Here is a 25,698-nt window from a genome sequence, read left to right as displayed (position 1 = left end):
CAGCTGAGGTGGCTCGGGCATCTGACCCGGATGCCCCCTGGACGCCTCCCTGGGGAGGTGTTCCGGGCATGTCCTACCGGGAGAAGACCCCGGGGAAGACCCAGGACTCGCTGGAGAGATTATGTCTCCGGTCTGGCCTGGGAATGCCTCGGGATCCCCCGGGATGAGCTGGAGGAGGTTTGTGCGGATCGGGAAGTTTGGGCTTCCTTGCTCCGAATGCTGCCTCCGCGACCCGACTTTGGATAAGCGGCAGAAGAAGGTGAAAGGTGAAAGGTATAGGATGCAGTATAATTCCTTACTTTTAACCAGAGGCTAAATAATGACAGTAAATAACAGTCAAGACATGACGTGTGGATTTTTATGTGCCTTCAATTATGTTCATGGAGGATGTGGGATGTATGTTCTGCAATGAATGTGAAATAAATTCTGAAATGATGAACGGAAGTACACTTATTTACAATTATATTTCCATTAGTATTTCCGCTTTTGTGGCACTCAAACCTTATGTCAAAACCATACATTTATTTTTGTAGTGCAATGCTTCGTGTTAAAGAAAAAGGTTCTTTCAGTTTACGGTAAACCCGCAGATGAAAGGGGCGTGGCCTCCGTCGTTGCCAGCGCTGTGACGTCACCAGCCGGGGCTTTCCTCCATGACGTCAGCGGACGGCAGCAGAGCAGGTCTAGCTGCGGAGATTTCACGGAGTTTTAACACTGCGTTTCGGGGTTCGCCAAGTCCAGAGGCCACCGTCCGCTATCGAGCAGCTCCGGAGAGGAGAAGCGGGGAGAGAGAGGCGGCAGCGAGCACCGAGGCTCGCGGGCATTTCCACCGAGGCCGGGCACCAGGAGAGTCCGCAGGAAGTCAAGGAAACCTGGTGAGTCCTGGTGGAACAGCGTCTCTCTCTCTCTGTGTGTGTTGTTCTTTAACGCCCTTCTCTGCAAATGAGTGGCAACTACTGCCCGCCACGTCTGGAGCCACCTCGCTCAAATGTGAAGCCAACAACTGTGGTGGAGGCAGCAGGATGTTGTTTTATGTCGGGATATAATGACAAACTGAAACCGGAGTCGAAACGCGTCTCTGCCTTTTAAAAACATTCCTGCTTCTTGTTACCGCCACTCCCCGAAATGATCCTCACTCCGAGGCATGTGACAGAAAATATTGCTTATTACAAACAAGGACAGCGAGCTTTGAGTGTCGCCGTGGAGCCAACATCCTGGGAGTGGAGATGGAAACACCTCTCGATCTCATTCGACACAGTGTTCTATGACTTTAAATGATATCGTTGCACAACTATAGGTCTCTGTCCTCAACTTCCAACTGTAACATCACCGTTTCAGTGTGGCTCTCTAAAGCAAACCAATGAAACCAAGTTGAGAGGCGCCTGAGGGCCACAGCTTCTTCGGAACATTCCGTGTTTGTCTGCTCACATCCAAGTTAAACTCTGAGTTTCATGACTGAGATCTGCCCCGCTTCTATATCACCCAGTTGAGACCGTAACCCCAGCGGTCAGTGTGAAAGGTGCAGAGTCGACATGTGATCCCTTCCAAACCGGCTGAGATTTCTAGACCTCATGGTGTCTCACTGCAGCACTTCCCTTCCCTTATTCGTTGGCTGAAGATGTTTGGATTGGACCGGAACATGCCGGTCATGGTGGCACTTTGTTGTGTGAAACAATCTGTTCATGTGAATGGCTTTGTTTGTAAGAATAGGACATCAGATTGTGTTGATCATGATTGGTCGGTTGACTTTCCTTCTCCAGGACGTGACCGAACGTTCGTGCTCCCTTGGTGATCAAGTGAGACATCATCCGGGTGAGACTTGTAGAAGAGCTGTTGCTCTCCTTTGATCGTGAAGACGATCATTCTCTGGAAAAATGTCTCAAAATCACCACCGTTGTTGAGTCAGATGTCAGTTTTTGCCCGGGAAACTTCAATTTCATGTTTTTCCGTCTCAGTGTTTGGGAACTTCTCAACCGCCAAACAGCATTTATGTGGATAAAAGCCCTATCTTACTCAGAACATGTGCAGATACGACCAACTGTGGACAAGTCGCAGTCCAGTTTGTTTGTTTACACCCCCACCCCTCCTCCACTCCCCCAATTGTCTGAAGAGGTTTCCTGGAATGTTGCTCCCCAGACTTCCCTGGAACCACGTCTGTCTTCCACCAGAAGTGGCTCTTGGCTTTCGTAATTTATCCGAGATCAATGGATGGAGATGTTGACATGTTAAGGCTCTTGTTGTGGGCCAACAGAGCGAGTAGTGAATTTGCTACATAGTGAATTGGAACGCTGCTTTCTTGACCACATTTGCAGGTCCAAGACATTGATGTGCTACCCCGGCCTGACCTGGAGACCTGAGTAAACGCAGCCCTCCCCGTCCTTTCCTATCAGTTCACAAAGCTGCTGTATGCGAATGACACTCCGATACACATTCCTTAAGTGGGACACATGTAAATCAGCTTCTTCTAAACACCAGACTCCGCTAAAGAGTGGCACGTTTCACCCCGGGAAGGTTCTGTATCTGTGTCACGAGCACATTACCTCACCTGCCTGAGTTTTAGGTTCCTGCATGACGGCATGACTTGGGTTTCAGACAATAGAGACGAGAATCTCTCGCTGGGCCGTCGCTGCCGTTTCCTCTGTGAAATCTGAACCCGGCTGCTTTACTTCTGTTACTGCGGCAGACCTATGTGCGCCAGTGAGTTTTAGGTGAGGTGCTCTTTGCGATGTTAGCAGCTGGCGGCCAAACATTAAACATTCAACAACTCAGCACTCCTGAACTCTGCTCTAATTATAGAAGCTGGAATCCCTCAAACTGCAACTTCAGAGCTTCTCTTGAGGAGAAAATGCGCCGTTGCCATGTTCCAGCGCACATCACTCTCCGCTGCCTGCCTCACATCACGTGCTCTAAGAGCAACGCTGTTGCACTCTCCTTTCATCTACTTACCTAGTAGCTATGTTTACACAGACAGCAGTAACATGACTACTGACCTTTTGTGTGACTGTGAAAGAGAGTGTTCTTATTCTCCCCCTCGGCAAGAGACATTTCTTTACCGACATAAAGCAGCCTTGTGAAAGGGCAACATCATGGGAACGTGAAGTAGTCATCGCCATGAAATCCACACTGTGTGGAGAGCCTCTCCAACATCTGCGCTCTAAACACGTGAGGTGTTCCGAGTCAAAAGTAAGGTCCTTTCCTTTCAGGAAAAATCTGCACTAAATCGCTGAAAATGATGTAGCACTCATGCCAGGCCTGTATGTGGCGTTGCAATATAGAAGCTTTGCTTGAAAATAAGGGAGTTGGAGATTGTTCGGCGAATCAGCGCCACTGGGGTGGTATTGCAGTCTCTACCACACTGGTATGTGCAAGAGAGAGCTGAGCCAAAAAGCTCTCTATCTACATGGTCACGTGCTTTGGGTCATGACCGAGATCCCGGATACAAGAGGCTGAAATGAGTTTTCTCCGTCACTCACTTCTCTGTCATTCAGGAGCGACTCGGAGTAGAGCCGCTGGTTCTCCGCATTGAGAGGGGTCAGTTGGGGGGAGACCTAGGGGTCGACCCAGGACGAGGTGGAGGGATTGTATCGCTTCACTGGCCTGGGAGCGTCTCGGGGTCCCCCAGTCAGAGCTGGTGGATATTGCCCGGGAGAAGGGCGTTTGAAGCTGCTGCCCCCACGACCCGGCAATGGATAAGCGGATGAGGATGGATGGCGTGGCACATACAAACTTTGCAGACTCTATACAAACCGCAGAAGAACAACGCAAACTTAGGTAACAAAATGGTAACAAATCCAGAGCTTTAGGCTTTGTGTTAATATTTCCTGGATGTTGAACAGCCATTGCTGAATGAGCCCTACTCTGTAGTCCACCGTCGTCGGGGTGAACGACTGACCTTAGGGAGGCGGAGCCATAACATCATTGTTTTAAAGATGCTACCAGCTGGTTAAAGAGCTGGGCGATTAATGTTGGTTTGTTTCGATTATTGCTTCTCATGACCATGAAAATAAGATTATCATGTTAAAACAGGTACTGTTTAAGCCATACAGCTTGACTTAGCATACATTCTGTACTGTGGTGAGCACCTCAGTCTGGCCCAAACATAAACGGCAGTTTCATGTGAATCACAGGTTTAGAGAGATGGAGGGGAAATGATGAACAAAAAAGTTAAAAAGACAGGGGCCCATCAGGACAAGCGACACTGTCTCAGTCCTCATTCATACTATAAATGCTGGGACTGTTTTGAATGCCGGAGCTGTGCGACCTTTACAACTGATTTGATGTTTAGTTGCCATGACGTCAATGCGATAGATACTCATGTCTACTGCAGGAGTGCTTGACACAGGTACAAATATCAGGATGGATCTGGACTATACTATACATAATAGTGCTTCCTATACTTTTGTGTATACTCAGGCGTCACCTTCTGCCACTTGAAGCAGTGAAGTTTCATCTTTTTAGTTGTATCATCGACAGTCCTTACCTGGGGGCAGCCTTCCTTCATGTCATGTGGGGGGCAGCAGGGACATCTACTGAGGGGTGGTTTACAGCGTGGGACTGCTGCTGCCCCACAAGCACTGCTGTGTCGATTGATGTGGCATCTAAGCACAATAGATGACAGGTGGCCATGTTGTTCTCATAAGTGTTATGAATAGTTTATTTGTTAATAAACTGATCCTTGGATCTTGGTGCTGTTGCTGGAGAAGAATCAAGCGAAAGAAAGGACAATGACACACTCCAGAAGTTGCCCTGACATGTTTTTCACAGCGATCATTTGGCAACATCACGGCAGTGATGAGACACTGTGTGGTTTTGTTGATCTTATCTGCAATTCTAACTGCACTGACGTAGGTTGTGAAGGGAAAAATGAAAAAACAATGTTTGTTGACAACAGCTGAGTCAGCACATACAGGGAGAGACCTAGGTGTGGCCACATGTGCATCAATAAGGTGTTACATTGAAACTGGATCAAGGTGGATGTAATGAGTTTAAGCTGACCGTTCCAGTAGACATGACGTAGTCATGTCTTTGGGAGTCAGGTTTTGAACATGAAGAGAGTGTTGAGCCAAGATATGTTATGATAATGAAGCGGAAGACGACCACTGTCGTCCATGTTTATGGTCAATGAAGAGGACAGGTGTGACCGGAGGATGATCAAGTTAGGTTAAGTTGCTGTGGAAACCTCATGATGGCAAAAGAAGTAAGACAAAGAAGGCAGTTGTCCCATGGCCTGGAGGTGGCTATTGAGTTTGACAGGCCTGGTCCATGACTGATCCAGGATCAATTCTGGTTCCTTCAAGACAAGACCTGAGCAAATACAAAACAGGCATCTGGCACGACTCCATAATCAATAACCAATAATTCTTTGTCTCTTAACTTCAAAGGACCTTCAAGTGTCAGCTGTTCCCAAACCTTGGTCATCAGTTCGGTGCGGCGGCTAGAGATTGCGAAAGTAAGAAAATAAGAGGCTGATAAACGCTGGAGCTGGAAGGCGTTGGATGCGTTACGCACCATTTCACCTTCAGTTTGTGTATAAAGCAGAGGGAAGCGGGTCAGGTGGGGTGAGACGGGGAGGGAGGAGAGCTTCTTAGTCGCGCTGAGCTTACCTTCAGATGGTTTGGCGTTTGCTCATTTTGTGGTTCTTACCATTTTGAATAAAGACGAGAACCTTAACCTCACTATTTTTATTTTATTTATAAAATCATAAATCTGCAGTTATACTTGTTGATTTCAGGTTTTGGACGGTGAAACATCAGAGCAAAGGTTTGCTTCCATCACTCAGAGCACGTCAGTTGTCTCATATTCAAATAAAGAGTGACATCAATTTGTGTAGAGTCGCAGTGACTCGTACACATCGACCTGTTGACTCTCAGGTCACATTTTCTTAGCGTGACGTGGCACTTTGGTCTGCAGCCGTGTGTTAGACGCTGGGCCTGACCTTTCCAAACAGAACCAGCGTTCTGGAAATAATGCCGGGAGACTTAATGAGCCATTAGAACAATCCGGAGAAAGTGAAGTGCCAGACAATAGAAATATGGGACTGTAATGACTGTGATGTGACATCACAGTAGAACAATAAAAACCCAACTGGAGTCCATGTTGTGATTTATGTGGAAACAAACTATTTTTTTCAGCCATACTCTTTGCCTTTAGGACAGAGGTGGGCAATTACATTCCCTAAAGGGCCACATTACAAACTGTAAGGGCTGTGAGTGGCCATCATGCCAAAAGAATGACAGCGATGACAACAAAACTTGATGGAACAATATTAATAATATTAAAACATATCAATATGCCATTAAACCTATTGAAATATTATACAACTACGGACCAGACGTTCAAGATAAAAAGGCAATTTAATTCAAAATACATTTTCTGAATTCCTTCAATGTATTTTGAGGAACAAGAAAAACGCAAAAATGGCCAATGAAAAGAAGAAAAATATAGTGTTGAAACAAGGACATGCTAAATTTATTGCTAAAGAGTTGGTGGTGCCTAAAAGAGAAAACAAAAAAGGCAGAAAAAAAAGACAAAAGGTCTTTTTTAGGCTGAGTAGAAAATATCCTTACTTTTTGAAATGAAATAGAAACAACAGAAATAAAAAAAAAAGGTTTGCATTACTTTTAAGCCATGGTGATGCTAAGGAAAATAAAAATAGGCAGGGTACTATTGAAGCTGACAGCACTGGAGCCCAACAAAACTCATCCGTATAAATGTCATCAAAGGACCTCAAGTGACTCAAGTGGTTAAGCCATATGTAATGCAACACAGTGAGCATCGTTGGCTCCTGGTGGTGTGGCGGGCCCCGCACCTGTTCACGTCTTGCGTCTCTCAGATTAGCGTCAGTATCGCTCCACACCAACCAGGCTTATCCATGCGCTCTACGTCGGCTTGTTTCTGGATCACCGAGTCAGCGGTCACTTCGGATGATCAGCTTTTGGTCGGCGGGATATGATGCTGCGGAACACCTGGTAATCAGTTTAGTGGAGCATGAGGGGATGGAGCATGGAGACAAGTTTGGCCTCCTGTTGAAGTTTACACATGACCTTCCACTGAAGAACTCAAACAAGCTAATAACAACAGTGTGTTCTGATCCGGTTCGCTCAATGTGCTGAGGCCAGGTTTTGTCCTCTTCGGTCGTGGTACTGTGTGCTCGGGCGTCACATGGCTGCTAAACCCCATTTCCAGAATTGAGCTGATGCAGATTCTTGGTAGGAATGAAAAGCGGCTCAGTTCCTCCGCAGAATTCAACGCGGCAGCTGGCCGTTTGATTACCGGTCGCAATTTGATCAACAAGATGGATCGTCTGGGAGCAAAACACTCGGCAGCGCTTTTGATTCAGCAAAAACCCTCCGGGAGATATTTCCCACGACTCCTCCTTGCCAGAGCACTTTAGGTGGATGTTTCATCTTGGAGTGAAAAACGGAGTTTGCTTTCTTGTGTGGAGTGTTTGATCAGTTTGCTGAGGTTCTGGATCAGAAGCAGGACACAGCTCCTCATGTTCAGTCTTTGAGAATTGATTGACACGCACAGAAGACTTCATTAAGTCTGTCTTTCCCCCTGACTTCACCACCTCTTCTCATGTGGTGTCCTGCCCCGTCTTGTGGTGGCTGGCCTCTGGCTCTCTTTCCTGCCTTGTGGTTGTTGTTTTTCCAATGGTGTCCTGATTCTGTTCTTGCTGAGTGGGCTCTCGTGCCGTGTCCTGTTTTTCCCCGGTCATTTCGGTTCAGAGTTTTTTTATCATCCAGCTCTTTTTCTTGAACCATGGTTTGTGAACCATATGTATCATATCGTGATTTTTTTTTTCAATAATCAATTTCAATTTTATCACAATTCTATGTGTATTTTTGAGAGTAGTTTGCAAGTTTCAGCTCAGTGGAACCAAACCACTTCTGCATGTGAAGCAGTCAAAAGGGGAAATATTTAGGTCAAAGAACAGATTGTTGCTAACAGAAACGTAACAATGTTGTACAACAACACTTGGATAAAGATCGATCTTGCGACATAAAAGATGGCTTTCAGTCAATTTATAATATCAGTCAAGTAACTGTTTTCTTTCGTCACCACAGTCATTTTAACAGGATTTAAACCACCAAAACTCTTCAAATGAAAACTGAACGGAAAAGAGCGAACTGCAATATCTGGTTACTGGACCTACATATTACAGCTGATGCAGCTTTAAACCAAATGACTGTTTAGTCTAGTTTAAACGTCTTCAAAGTAGACACCCTTGATTCGGAGTTTGGGGAGTTTACATGGGAGTTAAATCTTCATGGGAGACGTTCATTCTCTCAGATTGTTTCATAAAAGTGGTTTCAAAAGACATCGTCTTGTGCTCGTGCGTCCAAATGGTACTCAGTGGAAGCTACACAGACTATCTTGTCCTGACTTGTTTTTTCCTTCTGTCAAAGACATGCAAAGTCCTGCAATCTTCCTTGTTGTATGGCGAAACTTTAGTCCTGATCTTTAGAATGATCTTGTTCTGAGTAGTCTTGTGTTGTTGGGTTTTCTTGTGTCGGCCAGTGTTCTTTCATATCTGAGTTAACCTACGAAGCCGAATAAAGTGAGATGGCGAATGGTCATGTAGTCCACAGTCCTGGTCTCTGTCTTGCCTTGTCCAATACAGGAATGCCTCCTATTTCTTCCCTCTACTCGCTCCATCTTGATACATGTAAGAGGGTGGCCCTGAAGGACGGCTGCCTCCTTGTGTGTTGGAAGGTGTCGTGCGAAGTTACCTGAACACTGGTGTGACTGATATGAGTCAGCACAAATCTGTTTCTCCCCGAGCCTCTCTCACTATGTGTCAGTCGTTCCTGCTCAGACATGGTAGCAGTTAATCACCTCTTTTACATAACAGCTGTGCTGAGCTCACACCTTCATCCCAGTTTGTTGCGTCAAAGTTGTCAGTCTAGACTTGTTTAAGTGAGTTTTTTTAAAGCCTAATTATCGAAACAAGTCCCGGCCACGCTGCGATGGCGCGCTCGTCTCCGCATCGATGTGGGGTTTTATGACGACCGATCTTTTGATCTTATCTCAAGACTTTCCTCTCTGCAGCTATTGACATGATGTCAAAGCTGCTGCTCTTTGGACAACACAGAAGCCCTGTTCACTTCCCTGATACAGTCTGTTCTGCCAGGACGTGTCCCCGCCTCTCATTGGCCGGACCTACGTCATGTGATGAGGAAAATAAACACACAAGTTTTCCAGAATTCACTGAAAACTTGCCAGATTCTGTTTTCCGCTTCCTGAGCTGTGGTGAAGACATGTGATCCAGCGTGTTTTGCTCTCCAGTGTGTGCGCGCATGTGTGTGTGTATTTATGATGACTGTGTGTCAAAATGAAACCGACGTGTTCGAGTGTGCAGCAGCAGTGGAGTAGGAGTGCAAGTGTGGGACAGAGTAAGTGCGTTGATAACCATTCGGCTCCAGATTGTGAAACTCTCAGGCTGTTTGGGTCCATCTGCCAACACACACACACACACATAAAACCAGAGCACTGTGAGTTATTACTCTATTCGTTGTGTAAACTAATTTCTTTGTTCGTCACAGATACCCATGCTAGACACTAAACATCGCCCAATTCTACACACGAATACACAAACAGCCACTCTCACATGACAAGTACAACACAAGTGTTTCTGCTGCATGAGCTCTGATTGGTTAAACCTGTCACATGATGAAGTGCATCAACCCCCAGCTCCTCAATGTGGTGACTGAATGATGTCGAGTCATTTGTGTTGAGTGAGTTTTAGTACTGGTAAACAAGGAACCTTTGTATATTTCCTGGTTTGACCTCTGCAAGGTTACGAGGGGTCACCATGGCAACGGCTGTATGTTTGAACGTTTTCCTGCTGTGGCTTCAAGCGCTCTCTTTTTTAAGCATCAGGTTTGAGTGGGAAACAGTGGAAGTCATGTTATAAAAGGCTAACGTGCTGACATTATTTGACTGTTGCGTTATATTTTATTTTTGCTATATTTTCAAAGTTATCATTTACTTTCATTCGTGTATTTGTTTTTTTTACATTTAATTTGAGAGAATTATAATTGTTTTTTAAATAATCATTATGAATATTATAGATTATTTTTATTTTAAATATTTATTGTAATCGGGTCATGCTAATGTATTTTTCCTACCCTTATTCTTTACTTCTTATTGTTACATTTTATGAAAATGTACTCTTTTTTTCTTTTTAATAAATAAAAAAATAAAAAAACTTTATATTTAAAAATACTTTATTTATATTTAATTCACAGTTTGGATCTTTTTTTTTCTCAAGAAAATAAAACATGAACAACAACAACACTCAAAAGGACCATCACACTTTAAAGAGAAGATATTTTAGAGGAGAAATATCAACCAAACCATACTGTCTGTCCCTTCTTTAAATGCCTAAATTATCAGCCACTTATTATGAAATTTGGAATTTCCTGCATGTTATTTGTGAAAGCGGCCATGATTTCCAACCACGAGGGATGACGAAGTGTTGTTTCACACCATAAAGGGAGGTGTTGCTGAGGAGAAGCTTTCATTTGATTGCTACTAAAGCTCTGACTCGAGACGTCACCGTGTCTTGTGGTGCGTTTGTGCGTGTAGCTCGACACACATGTGCTTTCTGAAGTGCCAGTCACAGAACGGGTCGCTGTTTGCCTCGCTCATAGTGAGCATCGCCATGGCAACCGCACTAGCAGCACAGCGTGAAGTGGAAGAAGAGATGGCAGCGAGGGAGAGATAGTGACTTGTTTCTGACAAACACCTCTCTGGGCAGACTGCTGGAGGGAGTCTCGGCTTTAGGAGTCTCATATCTGCTCCAATCTAGCTTCAGCGGCGGGTGGATTTTCCGTCTGAGGATGTCAGTAAACCACTTGAGCTGAGGGTGAAAGGAATTAATGATCAACTGAAACCCAAGAGGAAAGCAGCGACGTGTGACTGTGTTGCACTGAGCATGCTCTGTGTGTAACTTCCTGCTCTCTCCTTCCTGACAGAAAACACACCGGCCAGCAGCAGCGGCGACGACGAGTGCAGACTGGTGCTGCTGAAGGAAGGCAGCACAATCACGGCTGGACGTGGTGGATAATTAGAGGAAACATTCCCCTGGAGGCTGCGGAGCAGCTGAAGAACTTTCCCTTTGAACCTTCATATTCAAGGATCCTCCAGAGGAACTATCGCTGGCGTCTCAGCTGAGAGCCAGAATCACTTCAGAATTTGATTCCACTCACCGACCTGTGGCTGCCCCCCCCTTTGCCACGCTAAAATCAGGAGACTTCTTATCTGTTTGTATCGATTCTCTCTGGTAAACATGGGATCAGAGAAGGACTCTGAGTCGCCACACTCCTCGGTAAGTGGCGTCCCGAACCCTAATTGCAGAGCGGCAGGCAAGCGGCAAGGCCGCATCTCTTTCCACAGTCTCTTCCACAGCAAGCGGGGCTCCCGGGCCAGCAGGGCCAACAAAGGCAGCGCAGCACCTGCGCTCACGCACCATCAACACATGCAACAGCTCCTCCCGTCAGCCTTAAGTTCGGCGGCAACCGGTGTCGCCACCACCACGGCCACCGCCGCTGCCACTGCTGTGCCCCAAGAAGCTGCCTCCAGCACTCCGACGAATGCCCTTACAGCCAGTCAGCCATCATTGAGTGGAGCACCGTCGTCGAGTGAGGTGAACTTCTTGGAGTGTCCCCTGTGCCTGATTCGCCAACCTGCCGACCAGTTGCCTGAGCTGCTAGGCTGTAGTCACCGATCCTGCCTGTGCTGCCTGCGTCAGTACCTTCGCATCGAGATCACAGAGAGCAGAGTCCATCTCAGTTGCCCCGAGTGCGCGGAGAGACTGGTCCCGAGGCAGGTGGCCGACATTCTGGATGACGCCGCCCTGCTGGAGAAGTATGAGGAGTTTCTCTTGAGAAGGTGCCTCGCCTCAGATCCGGACTGCAGATGGTGCCCAGCACCAGACTGCGGGTAAGTCTTTATTTTGGCCTAAATGTAAGTCGGGATTTTGTTTTGGTGGTGATTGCCATGGATGCTTTCAAGCCACGATAGTATGCTCTTTCTTTGTAGAGACTGTACGGCTAAACACACACATTGACGGTGTAGGCTAATGCTGTGGATCAATGGTGCCAAATTGCAACAGCCAGACTACATAGTCGATGATAATCGGCTAATAGATTAGTCACTGACATGTTCATTAGGCAACTAGGCTTGATGTTGTCATTCTCTGAGCACAAACTGCACAGAGGGGGGGAAACATCAAAAGTATGGGACCATTTCACAAAGGACATGCACTTTTCGCACCACATTTTGAGCTATTCAAATCAAATGTAAAACAGTCAACACATGCAACAGCTCCTCCCGTCAGCCTTAAGTTCGGCAGCAACCAGTGTCGCCACCACCACCATGACCACCAACACCACCGCACCCCAAGAAGTTGCCTCCAACAGCCCGAAGAAACTATGCCAGTAGCCAGGATGCAGGCATATCCTTTGGTTGAAGGGTGAAGCGCTCAGGCATCCTGAAGAGGCTGGTCGTAGATTGTTAATGGTGTATGATGGAACGCGTTTCGGTGCTTGTACAACTGGAAGGGCTACAGGACCTCATGACATAAACAAGGTTCCTTAAATAGAAAAGCTGACCTTTGAGTTTTGCTATGTTGAGAAATGGGGATTTTCTGTGTTGCTTGAACAGATTCACCCTCCCTGGATGGATACACAAGCGAAATGCTTCATGAGAAGCCATTAGCTTGCCTATTAAAGGATCATTTTACCATTCAATTGCCCATTTCAGACCCCCCTCCTCTTTCATCGTCTTTCCCCCATTTATTTCCTTGTTCACCGTCTCATGAGACAAACATGGACAACTCTCACACTTGTCGTCAAAATCGGGGCCCTGGCTGGGCCACCGATATCCGCAAAGGGAAGAGGTTGAATTTAAAAGTGGAAAATGTGCCTGGTTGTGTGGCCGGATGACGAGGGAGTTAGGTAGGCTTTTAGAGAGAGAAGATTGCTTTTTGGAAAGAATGCAAGCATCGCGAACGGCTTGAATGATTCATCATGTTTAAGGAGTGTGTGAGTAGGAAGCAGATATGCACTGGTGGTTTTCTCACTGTGGTTTTGTGCTCTCAGAGTCACAGAGGAGGAACTCGGTTCTTCTGCTTTTGGTCTCAAATGTTTGGTTACCGAACTTGCTGGGAAATAGGTTTGAAACCTCTGTGTTTCTGACGTCGGAGCTTTTTATTTCCCTCCTAGTGGTTCATTGATCTTTCTCTGAATGACGCGTAATGCTTCAGTTAAAGGCAACAATACTGTACGGACAGAAGCTTCCTCTGCTCTTTCCACGACTCCTAGCTCTTGAATTAGCTTGTTTAACTTGAACAGGACAGCACAGTGTAACCTCGGGGGCCAAATACATATTGTTGGAATCAAACTGAAAACTAACTTATAATGAACCAAAAAACTTTATCACCACCAAGCCATATCTTGACCTACAAAGATTAGTTTTCAAGCTTTGCACGTCAACATACTAGCACGTGGACATTTATAAATGTCAGGAATTCATTTGGAAAATTCCAAAAACGTGATACAAAAGATCAGAGGGCCGATAAATGTTGGTGCCTTAAGAAGAAAGCCAGACTGTCTCGACGTGTTGTGTGAGTCCTCAGTGAAGGACAATTTGTGTTTTGAAGCTAACCACAGATGCTAAAATTAGCTAAAAGGAACACTGTTATTAGATTCTTTTCAAGCAATATTTTCCCATCAAAGATTGAGTTGCCATTTACAGACTGTTTTTGGTTTGATTTTTTTTGCCCAAATAACTCAGATTAAAAGGCGTTCAGTATGTTTTGTGAACAATTACAGCGTCAGACTTGTGTAATGTGAATAGCCATGAGATTTCCCCCGAAAACAAATATGGCGTCTGCGATGGTGAAGCCGCGTGTCCACGAAGGCATGAGAATCAGCTAATTTTGATCTTATTCAGTGAGATTAGCAAGGAGAAGCACCCTTTTCGTGGAAACCAGTATCATGGCACTCCGGTTTGGGCACTCTACAGGCCTGTATACGTACAGGAAACAGGGCGTCCGATTTCTCAGCCTGCCGCTCAACGTCCTTATCTCCAACTGATGTGCGCCAGCTTGCGTCAGCAGGATAAAGCGAGGCGGCCCACATACTGACCCACATGTTGACCCACATGACGGCCCAAATGATTGTTTGTGTGACGCCGGTGATGACTCACCTTCTCTTCAGGAGCGTCAACACGCTACACACATCAAACCTCAAGCTCAGACAGGTTGGAGATGAATATTGCTGGTGTTGTTTTCAGCGGATTTGATGACGAGACGGATCATTGATATGAAAGAGTCGTGAGTCTGTGAGATAGAAGCGATGTTGGGAATATTGTTTGTGCTGAGTGTCATTTCTTTTGGTCAGCAGCACCTTGTAGAGCAGTGAATGAGCTCATGGGAGGTGAACCCGTTGTTGATCCACCTGGCTGGTCTGACTAGGAGCTAAATTTGGTCAAATAAGTGGCTTCTGGTGAAGAGGAGTGAGGACGCACAGTGCTGGGTCAATTCTCCAGTCGTACTGGGTGTCCTCGCCGCACATTGTTCTGCAGCACCAGGTATTTCATGCTCCTGTGAGCAAGCTGCCACAAACACTGTGATCTTCATTAGAATTATCTGGCGGTTTTATCCAAACTATTTAGTTTAAGAGCCCTAAACCATTAGCTCCCGCATCCTCAAGAGCAGATTCAGTACCAGCTGCAGCTTGAGCCAAACAGCGCAGTGACTAGATGAAAGTTAAAACATATCCAGGTTCTTTTGCGACACTGATGAGTGAATGTAATGCAATTAAAATTCAAAAACAAGCCGTGAGCATGCATCGTCAAGGGAGGTCATTAAACTGATCAGGCTGTACTGACCAGCTGGAAGCTCTCTGTTCTCGTTTTTATGTTTTGTTTTTTCTTTTTCTTTTGTGCTGCTACCAGTACTACTGTACTCAGACAGCGTTTCTTCAGGAGTGAGCACTTTCTTTGGAAAGTGCTGTCAAAGCAAAGTGTGACGCAACATCACCTTTAAAAAACCCTTTGGGCTCTAAAGAAGGGCCACATCGTGGCATCAAAGAAACCTCAGCTGCAAATATGTTGCCTGATGCTACAAGCCTCAGCAGATGGCGGACACCTGTAAGTTCAGGCAAGGCAACATCATCTCATTTTCAGTAAAGTTTTGGAGTAAATACAATTTGGTTGAGGTGACTTTTACATGGAAATGCACTGGTGGTTATAATCTTATGATCAGTTGTGTGTGGTTGGGTTAGGTTTTTTTTTTTTTTTATCATGTGATGGAACGTTGCAGTCAGCTCAGCTTCCTGTGTGTACAGCTTCCACAGAATTGCCTATCATTTTGAAGTTGTAAAATACTGTGTTAACATTAAAGGAGAACAACAGCAGAGTTATGGCAACAGTCAGGCTAATTCTCACTGTGCTCCTTATGAAGGTGGGAAAACTTGTCTGCAACTGGCACTTTGAGAACACTGGATATGCGGGCAAAATGTTGAAAGTGTCGGATCATTTCGCAAAAGAAACATGCCATTTTGAAAACAATTAAAATTAAAATATGTTTTCAAAACAACATTTAGCACTGTACAAGTGTCTACAACAATGTGTGCATTTCTTTTCTTTGTTTAGCTATGTGTATGTATATGTATAACACTTCAATCAGACGTGTTGCTGTGCACGTCATATCTTCGTCATATCCCAACTAGTCGACTAATTGTTCTGTAATTGCAAATAAGTGATAGCTTTCCCTTTTGGCTCAGATCTTTACTAGACAATGACGGACGATGTGGTGTAAGATGCTGCAGTGATAGCTCTGTCCACCTACTGGACTCCACCTCGGCACCGATCTAATCTCCCGTACGGACAGGTCATTCCGTCCCTTAGTGACCAAGAAGCATTGACCTGTTATTTACTAAGTTTGGCTCTGATCTAAGCTCATTCTCCAGCGCACATTGTTCCACAAATCTCTCCATTCGCTCATTATTCAGTAGAAAACAGGCCGGTACTTTTGCAGAGGTGGTAATTTGCAGCGTGTCTGGACTGGCTGTTGTCGAGGAGACGTGCCAGAACAATAATGAGTTCATCGTGTTACCGCGTCTTAACACCCACTTTTTTTTTTTTAATTTAACAGCAAGACTCTTTTCGACTAACACTCTAAACACTGACAGCATCTTTGTTCACCCAGCGTGGAATTAGAAATCTGTGCTGCTTTTGTTGTCTCCCTCACAGTATACAATGCTGTTTCCTGACAGGTCCGACAGTGATAGTTGCTGGGACTGACAGCCTGTTTTAACGTCTTTTATGTAGTTCCCTGTCCATATTGAGAGCTTTTTGTTCAACTATTTTAGGTTGAGTCAATCCCAGTTTTTATTATAAACAACAGTCAACCACATGATATCGTAGCATGTATGAGCCCTGTGTCGTCTTAGCTACACGCTTGGTTAGCACCTTCAATTGTCATTATTCAGCTTTTACTTGACAAAAGACTCTTTATATGATTATATTTTCTCATGTAGGCCTTGAACTTATTTTTTTTACTTTGTGTGTGTTTCTTGCTACATGTTGTCAATGCTACATGGCTGGCTAGCTCTTGACTTCAAAATCGTAGATGACATTGATGCGCTAATATTTGTAACAAATACATAATCTCCATTGTCCTAGCACGCCTGTGTTAGAGTAACGTGCAAGTTTCCTCCACAACTGAAGTTTGTTACTTCTCACATTTGGAATCAATTGTGTGGCGGTTACATATTGTAGTGCCTATTTAAAAGCTACAAATGAAAATACAAATGCTACATCATGTTTTAAAATAACAATAGTTTCATGGCGAGTGTGAGGACGGGAGATGAGCGTCGAACCTTTGCAATGTCTCAAACTGTGGGAGTCAGCTGATTCCTCTCCTAAGCTAATTTAGAGTTTAGCTAATTAGTTGTGCTGTTGTTGAAAGGGGAGAATTTGTTTTTTTTTTTCCCTGGAGAATGTGGTCACGGTGTGGAGGAGTGACTCGAAATCTGTATGACCTTCTGTATGTTTTTGTTTTCTGCCATTGAAATACATTCTGCCACGTTGTTCTCATGAAATGGACTGGACACAAAAGGGACTGGATAGTTGGTTTGACCTTCATTGTTCCAAGTGTCCAGAACTGACCTGAAAACAGTCCTCTCATCAGATTTTCTACACCAAAAAAAAGATTCTGATTTTGGGCCTTATCTCAAGGAAAGGCCTAGTGAAATTGTGGTCGACCTCCATCTCTCCTTCAGTCAGTGTTTCTCCAGTGATGACAATATTGCGGCTCTCTCTTGTCAAGTGGGTTTCTGGTTGCATAAAAGGTCCATTAGAGGGGAGACTGGAGGACTCTAGCTTTTACACTTGAGGGGCCTTTCAGAATGCTTTTATCACCAGCAGCTTTTACAGGCATGTCAGTGTTGCCATAGCCGACACATTGGGTGAGACATGGGGCGTCCTGCTCTGCCCGTTCAGGGCTACGTGGAGACAGAGAAATGGCGTCTTTAAAACTCCGAATTAGCCTTCACTGTGGACTGTGCAGAGGCTTGTTGAATAACCTGCCAGTCATGCTTGCGTTTTTGCGTTGCATGATGACCCGAGCTTCTCAGAGCCAGAAGCAATGACTCCTGTGTGTCTTTCAGGTTTGCCGTCATCGCCTCAGGATGCGCGAGCTGCCCACGGCTCGTGTGTCGCAGGGAAGGCTGCGGCGCCGAGTTCTGTTACCACTGCAAGCAAGCGTGGCACCCCAACCAGACCTGCGACTCTGCCCGCCAGCAGAGGGCGCAATCCCTGCACAACCACAGCAACCACTCGCCCAGCTACACCCAAGAGCAGGGACCTGGTGAGTGAGTTTCCCGGCCGCCATCACTGGCCTCCACTCATGAGGAGTTTGTTTTGTTTTTAATATTAAACCGTTGTGGTCAGCCGACGACATCAAGCCGTGTCCGCGCTGTGGCGCCTACATCATCAAGATGAACGATGGCAGCTGCAATCACATGACCTGCGCCGTGTGTGGCTGTGAGTTCTGCTGGCTCTGCATGAAGGAGATCTCCGACCTGCACTACCTCAGGTGTCGCCCTCGCCCCCTCCTCCAGGTCAGGTCCGATCATGGATCGAGCTCTGACTCCCTTCCTCTTGTTCCGCTAGTCCGTCCGGCTGCACCTTCTGGGGGAAGAAGCCCTGGAGCAGGAAGAAGAAGATTCTGTGGCAGCTGGGAACACTGATTGGAGCACCGGTCGGAATCACGCTCATCGCCGGCATCGCCGTTCCCGCCATGGTCATCGGCATCCCTGTTTATGTGGGCCGCAAGGTAAGAACCTGGTTACCATGGCAACAGCAGCAGCGCGGTCCTGTGTGCAGCGCCATGGAAGTGATGTCAGGGGTTCCCAGCTGAATCAGGTGCCTGGAGACTGTAATCTGTTGAAAAAGAAAGTGGCTTCAGTTAAATGTTCACTCCTGATTTATCATCAGTTTGTAAATGTTTTCTAATAAATAATCATTAGCGATGCTCCGATCAGGAAGCGCCTTCAAAGTAAACACGCCATTTAAAGTGCCAGCACTTGACGGAGCACAGAGGGCTCATGAAAGTGAGACCACTGGTCCCTCAGAAGCTGTTAGCCCAGCTGACGCTTTGCAGCACCCGCTGGTCCGAGCGTGACATTCGGAACGATAATGAAATATGAATAAAATAATCATTAATTTCACCGAGCTAGATGAGCAGCCTTTCTCAGGTGTCGGAGAGGGAAACGGAAACGACCGAAACCATCACCATTTTGCAGTCAGGTGCAGCGTTTGTTAGCCACCCGAATCTGAAACTTTTGAAAACATCCAGAGTGGAAATAAATGCAGTGCTCTCTGTCTCGGAGTCCCACTACAAGTGGCCAGTATGTAAATATTTCACATCGCACAGTCTCTACAGATTCACCTGCGATGTCTCACATCAAATTCAATGTTTTTCAGTTGTCCTTTTGACAGAATAATTGCTGCATTCAGCAAGGTTTTTCAATTTTTTGACACCTTGAATTAAAATGATTTAAAGTTCATTTTTACATGTACACAATTATCGGCAGCACAAATCCCGAGGGGAGCATCTATAATAATCATGTTTGGTGCATAGACGTGGACACTTGAGTGTCATCTGCTATCGGACTTTACTCCTCAGTTTTGAGAGAATGGGTGAGATAAGTAGATGTTCAGCCACTCTGGAAGTAAAACTCAAAATCAATGACGAGGAATTGAATTGATCCTATAGGTGATAGAGAGCGTTTGGGAACTGATGTGCAGTGATTCATTCACTTGCATCGTTCCACTGGAAGTCGTGTCTTCCCTGCAGCTTGGCCTGTGTGTACGGGCGTCCTCTGTGTACTGCGCTTCCTCCTCCAGACATAACGGGGTTAATTGAAAACAGTCCGAAGGAACAGACGTGTAGGCAGACATCTGTCCCCAATCGCTGGTCTGAGTGTGGAGAATGAAAAGATGCAAAAGACTCGCCCACGCAGCCTGTCTGTCTTTCCCATGGTCGCTGTTCTCAACGGTGACACACACTTTCCCACCCTGACCTACATTTGTTAGAAGATCTTGCAGAACTGGGTCATCAAATAAAGTGCAACCATCGATAGCTGAAGAAATGTGACACGTCTCCGTTTGAGACGTGGATTCAAACCAACCTAGTTCAAGTGTATTTGCTTGATATTCCAGTGGAGATTTCGCTTTCAATGCTTCAATTCTTTAACTGGTCTCATCATTCTTGATTGTTTTCCTGTTTTGGTGTAGATCCACGCTCACTACGAGCTGAAGAAAGCCTCTCGTCACCGCAGAAACCTGGCCATCACAGGAGGTGTGGCCCTGTCTGTCATCACCGCCCCCGTCATCGCGGCCGTCAGCGTGGGTAAGGCCGCCACACACTCCTGTTATTTTTTCATTTGTCATGGACTGACACGACTCTGGTGTCTACTGACGGTGCACTCTGTTGTGAAGGACCACATTTGGTACATGCCTCAGCCCAGCCTCTAGTAGCAGGGGCTTAAATAGGGTGTTATTTATTGTCTAATTTAGTGGTTTTTTGGTGGAACCTCCCTTGCAGTTATATGAGATTTGAGCTTGAAGAGCGGGGTCATGGATGCTGACTCCTCAAATAAGCTTTCTCTGGACTATCCTCCAGAAATAAATAAGGAACTCTGTCGCACAAAAGAGACTCAGAGTAGAACTGCTGAGAGGATGCCTCCCTGGTGAGGTAGTCAAGGTATGTCCGATTGGAGGAGGCCTGGTCAGAGTGCTGCTGCCCCATAACCCAACCTCAGATAAGCTGAGAGGATGGATGGATGGATGGATGGACGAAAGACTTATCTTGACGTATCATGAGAAAAGTCTTGCTGTCACACACTGCCAGCTGATCTTTAAGTCTTTGTCTCGGTGATGATCACTTTTCTATGTCTGTATAAAAGTGCCTTTTCTGTCAAACCTCATCCTAAACACAAAGCTCCTGTATGCTTTGATGCAAAAGTGAGACTTAAAATGTCTATCAGGTGACAGATTTTGGAATTGTTTAACACTCAAAAGAATATCAAAGGCAAAAGATCAAGGAGAAGTGTTCCGTCGTCTCTTAAACATGAGACGTGACTTTGAACACAAACCTCTGCTTCTGAAGTGTTTTCTGCTCAAGAAGAGCACGATTGAGCAAAACAGAAACAGGATTTCCATGAGAGCTGAGGGGTTTCTGTCGTGTGCCTCCAAAACATTTTCTTTTGTGTGATACTCACTTTTATGATGTAATTGCCATCACGAGACATCACTTCTCTCTAGTCTTGCCCTTTTGGTTTTTGCTTTTAGAATTCGTTCTGTGCTCGGGCTGAAACAGGAAGCACTGTTTCTCGCTTTTCACAAACAAGTTATTTCCTTCTATCTGTCTTGTAAACTGACGTTTCCTGTCGCCTTATCTGACCTTGTCTGCCGTCCCTCTCTAGGCATCGGCGTGCCCATCATGCTGGCGTACGTGTATGGCGTGGTGCCCATCTCGTTGTGCCGCGGAGGTGGTTGCGGTGTGAGCCGAGGAAAGGGGCGGGGTGTCCGGATCGACTTTGACGAGGACGATGGCCCCATCACTGGTGAGGGAGCTGAGAGAAACGCCATATTGACCCGTCAACGTGCAGTTGTGCTAAAGATGGTATTTCGCAGTGGCGGATGCCTGGCGCGCCCTCAAGTCCCCGAGTCTTGGTGAGAGCAGCCTGGATGGTGCTGTCAGCTGCCTCAGCACCACCTCCCCGAGTGAAGCCCTGTCTGTGGTGCCTGGTGCTGCTGGTGACACGCCTCACTTCAACACGCTGGCTGGAGGAACCCTGGGCACAAGGACTGGCAAATACAGCAGGTGAGCGCGTGGTCACGTGATTCACTGACCCTATTGAGGTCTGTGCTGCCTCTACTGGTTGGTCTTCTAGTCAGCCATTGAAAGAATGGAAGCATATCCCGCCGTGGTGCGCAACCCTGGCTGGTTAGTTCCGTACTCAATCCTCCATTTCCAAACTCTTTACTAGTTCCACAGTAGATCTCGCATCTATTATTCTGCCCCTCCGATCCGCCATGTTGACTTCCCACTAACTTCAGATCTGACACCAGCAGATTGACCCATCTTATTCAACATGACTTGAGAAGTGAGGTGAAGTCACTTACATTTTGTGTGAGCTTTAACACTCACTGTTCTGACAATAAACCAGTAACTCGGAGAGCACAGCTCCACCAAGCTACTCTTCTAATGGCATTATTATTCTACATTTATCTATCTGCATAGTTTAATGCCTTTTTTGCATTTGAAATATCGTTGATAGCCTTGACCTTGATGGGGCAGTAGGTGGCAGCATGCCAGATATCAGTCACCATATACACACAGTAGGCATGAAGAAGAGTTGATGGAGCTGGTGCTGGAGCTCTCTTTCCAAAGAGAGTGATGAATCCTTCCAAGTATTTGTGGAGTTATTTGGTGATTTGGAGAAGACCAGCGAAACTGTTTCTGCTCCCACTCTTTCCTAAAGTTTCATCTCTGGTTTTAACCTGTGATCAGGTTGGAGGTTCAGACCGGCGACCTGGCTAAAGAGTCGGCTCAGAGGGAGACAGGAAGTCTCGGGGCCGGCAGCGACTGTGCTAGCACTCGTGGGATGGCTGGATCCATCATCTCTTCATACACTCTCCCAGACAGGTGAGATCAGGGTCAGAGTAAAGATGGAATATTTATGCATATGTTGATCTAGTTATTCAGCAATGGCGCACAACTTGGTGTAACAGTGACCATCCCTACAGGGAGTGCACCAATCTGGAGATCCAGGTGGACATTGAGACCAAACCCAGTCACCTCTGCCTGAACAGCGAAGAGGACCTAACCCCACCAGTGGGACCCGCTGCTGCGGCAACAGCATCGGTGGGGGAGGAGCCTCTGGACTGCAGCTCCAGAAGGGGTGGGGCTTTGTCTGGTTCCACGCTAGCGCTGTCTTCAGGCACGTCGATCAGGGAGGGGCTCCGCGACGTTACCCTGGCCCAGCCGGAGAGCATCCGCAGCGACCTGGAGATGTCGGACACGCAATCCGACGACATTGCCGAGCTGACGTCGGACGACTGCGACTCGCCTCACCCGAAGAGCTGTCACCAGACGACGGGAGCGCCGCCGCCCTGCCGAGCCCCCAACCCCTCCAACGAAGGCCTTCACTGTCCCACCGACAGCAACGTCATCCTCTACGTGTGAGAGAAGCGTCTCTCAGGATCGCACAACACTTCTACTCTGTCGCTCTCCTTCAGAACTTTCTACTTCAGTCCGCTGCTTCTGCGACTTCGAGACACCAACGGTTGACGATCTGTCTTTACCTGACAATCTCCTCACTGAGGCAAATGTTGGGATTCTACCTCTGAGGTTTTTAAGACGATTATGTTTACTCCCGGGTGCAAAAATGCCTTGGCTACTTCAGCAAAAAAAAAGAAAATATATATCTATATCAGAGAAGACAAAGGGTGGTTTAAAATTTCCAGAAGGAAAATCTAAGGTGAAAGGTCACCAAGCACAGAATAGTCAGTGAAAGTGGACGACTGGGACGTAGATCACAAGCATGGATGAATGTGGACTTTGTACCGTGGCTTTGTTTGTGTCTTTCTATCTATATCCGGACAAACATCTAATTGTACGACTGTCTGTGGACATGAGGCTGCGTCCACGCTGCTGCAGTTGCCGAGTTGTCCTTTTGAGAGTAGATGGGTATTGGAACCCCTGGATGGTACAACATTCCGAGGAATTGTGAGCTGAGAAGTCTTCTTCTGCTCTGAACTTGTGTTGAAAAAGTGCCTCCTTCTTTCATCCACTTGCTCAACCCTCAGACAACAAACATCTTTGCTTGGTTCTTGTCTTTAAGACCAGTACAGTCATACGCACACAGCTTTACCCTCAGTCTGGAAGCAGGGCCTTTAAAGTACAGGTCTCTGGATGCAGGTTCTTACTGTCGCAGTGTGGATGTGGCCTCATCTCTTGCTTGCCATGAGTTCTGACAATGACGTGGCGCCCAACGATTACCAGAAGTGATTCGTCAATACCACAAAAAGGCTTCAAGAGGATGAATGACAAAAAAAATTGGAGGATGTAGCAACCATTCTGAGGAATGTGACCACACAGACCATTTGTAATTTACCGTTTTGAAGAAGAAAAGGGAAGTCGCGGCGGGTAATGCAGAAGTGATGTAAAGGGTTCTGTCTTCATAGCAGCCAGAGTGAAAGCTGTTTGGGTCTCGGAAGTGAGTTAGACTCGAGAATCCGTCCTGTTCCCCTTCTGGTTTCATGACCAGGACAAGGCGGCGCTCACATGAGGTATTGGCTTCATAAAGCTGTCTCTTGTCCTCAAGAGATGCTCTCAACAACTGATCCAAACAAAAGGGAACTTGTATGTTGGAGGGGAGAGTTGAGGAACGTCCCTCTCCTGAGGGGCACTGACAAATCCCTGATATGGCTTTTGGCATTGTAAGGTCAGGAGTGAATGGTTGCTCCTCATTGGAAACAAGCTCATGTATTTCTTGAAGCACAAACATTTCAATCAAATATCCGTCCGTCCTTAGCAGAACTCATGACTCAGCGTCATGTGACTGGTTGAGGCGTGAATGTTGCTCTCGCTGATCGACATAACCGCACACTTGACCGCTTTTAAGCTGCGGCGCGACGTCCGTCTGACCCAGTTAAAGTTTGTGTGAGTGCATGTGTCTCTGTCTCTGACAGACGATGAAGGTGTGAATGTTGTAAGAACGAGCACTTGTGCACTTTATCTGAAAAGATACCTTATTTATGTTCAGTTTTTTTCCCCTTTTTCTGCTACTGTACGTTAGCTTTGTTTTGTTGCACACCGACGTCTGTGGTTTAACCAAAACTAACCGGAAGGCCTTTTCACTTCACACCAGAAGAGTTTGGTTCCGAAACAGTCAAGAGCGCCCTCTACTGTGGCAACATGTTACCGTTAGAAATACAGAACACTTGTTACTATATTCGTCAGAAAGCAGAAGTATGATAAGCTACTTGATAATGAGAGTGTTTATGTTCTGTATGCAGAAGTAAACGCCAAATATTCAGTGCAGCATTAACGTTGTTATTGAGTAACCGAATACAACATGCCTTTCTGCAACAATCCGCATCACATGGCTAAAGATGCGAGTGCAGAATCCGAGAAGATACGTTAGCTAACTTAGGGAGCCAAACTCTTCCTGAGCTCACGTGACATTCATTCGCTCATCACACTCACAAGCCTGAATGGAATCTTAGCTTTGTATCACCGTTGTGCTTCAATCTTAAAGGAAAACAAACATACGCTGCTCATGACTGGACACCGCTCTGTTTGTTTGTTTGTTCATTCTGCTGCACTTTTCCACTTGTTTCTGTCCAAGCGAGGGGGGAACACTTGAATGTACTGCAAGGAGAAGAAGACAATGACATTCTGGCAAGAGTTTTCCCACCGAATCATTAAAGTAGTTAAAAAAAAAAAAAAAAAGAAACATCTAGAAAGCAATATTCAATGTTTGTGTTCTTCCTGTGGCTGGAAAATTCTCTGCTTGGTGTTTGGACCAACACGCAGGACTGTGAAACGTTCTTGTTGACTGTTTTGAGAGAAAATAAAAAAATCTTATGTTGCACCAAAGTGCTGTGTTTTGGTCTTCAAAAACTAACATTTATACTTGCAAATCTGACAAGGAAAAGAAGGACTTGGAGGTGGAGTTGTGATGCAGAGAGTTTGCCGGAGAGTTGCATCACTGCTCTTTGTTCTGACGTAGTCTCCGTTGCATCATTCATCGGTGGCTCTCGGGACGGGATCACGGCTGGGTGTGAAGCATCAGAATGAGGACCAGCACCAGCGTCTGAGACCCAAGCTCTTCTCAGTCAAGTATGAAATATCAGGACAATGCAGCCCTTTGGTGTTTCAGCTCGCACATAAAGGTTTGGAATGTCAACCAAGTTCTCCGTCTTCCGTGAACTTCCATATGGTCTGCATGTTCTGATTCCTTTCTACGTCAGCTTTAATGTATCCCATGAATTTCACATGGAATTTCTTGCCTCCTGCACTGATTCAGGCAGCCGTGAACTCTTTCTTATTGTGAGGATGGTGCAGTTAGCCAGTATGATGTGACTGTGGTGAGTGGTGCTGCAGCAGTGGTG

General features: G+C 46.1%; 1 protein-coding gene across 1 annotated transcript; it reads left to right on the top strand.

Annotated features, from left to right (window-relative positions):
* Positions 1–641: 641 nt before the first annotated feature.
* rnf19b (ring finger protein 19B) lies at positions 642–25,040 on the top strand. Its single transcript, XM_053861905.1, has 10 exons — positions 642–872; positions 10,977–11,943; positions 17,679–17,878; positions 17,962–18,106; positions 18,184–18,346; positions 19,810–19,924; positions 21,000–21,140; positions 21,211–21,400; positions 22,091–22,225; positions 22,327–25,040. The coding sequence occupies exons 2-10, from the start codon at positions 11,291–11,293 to the stop codon at positions 22,763–22,765; spliced, it is 2,181 nt and encodes a 726-aa protein (XP_053717880.1). The 5' UTR covers positions 642–872; positions 10,977–11,290; the 3' UTR covers positions 22,766–25,040.
* The last annotated feature ends 658 nt before the right edge of the window (positions 25,041–25,698 follow it).

The sequence above is a fragment of the Synchiropus splendidus genome, chromosome 4 (genome assembly GCF_027744825.2).
Source record: "Synchiropus splendidus isolate RoL2022-P1 chromosome 4, RoL_Sspl_1.0, whole genome shotgun sequence".
Classification (NCBI taxonomy): domain Eukaryota; kingdom Metazoa; phylum Chordata; class Actinopteri; order Syngnathiformes; family Callionymidae; genus Synchiropus; species Synchiropus splendidus.
The sequence above is the reverse complement of the archived record's forward strand: the minus strand, read 5'-3'. Positions and strand labels throughout refer to the sequence as shown.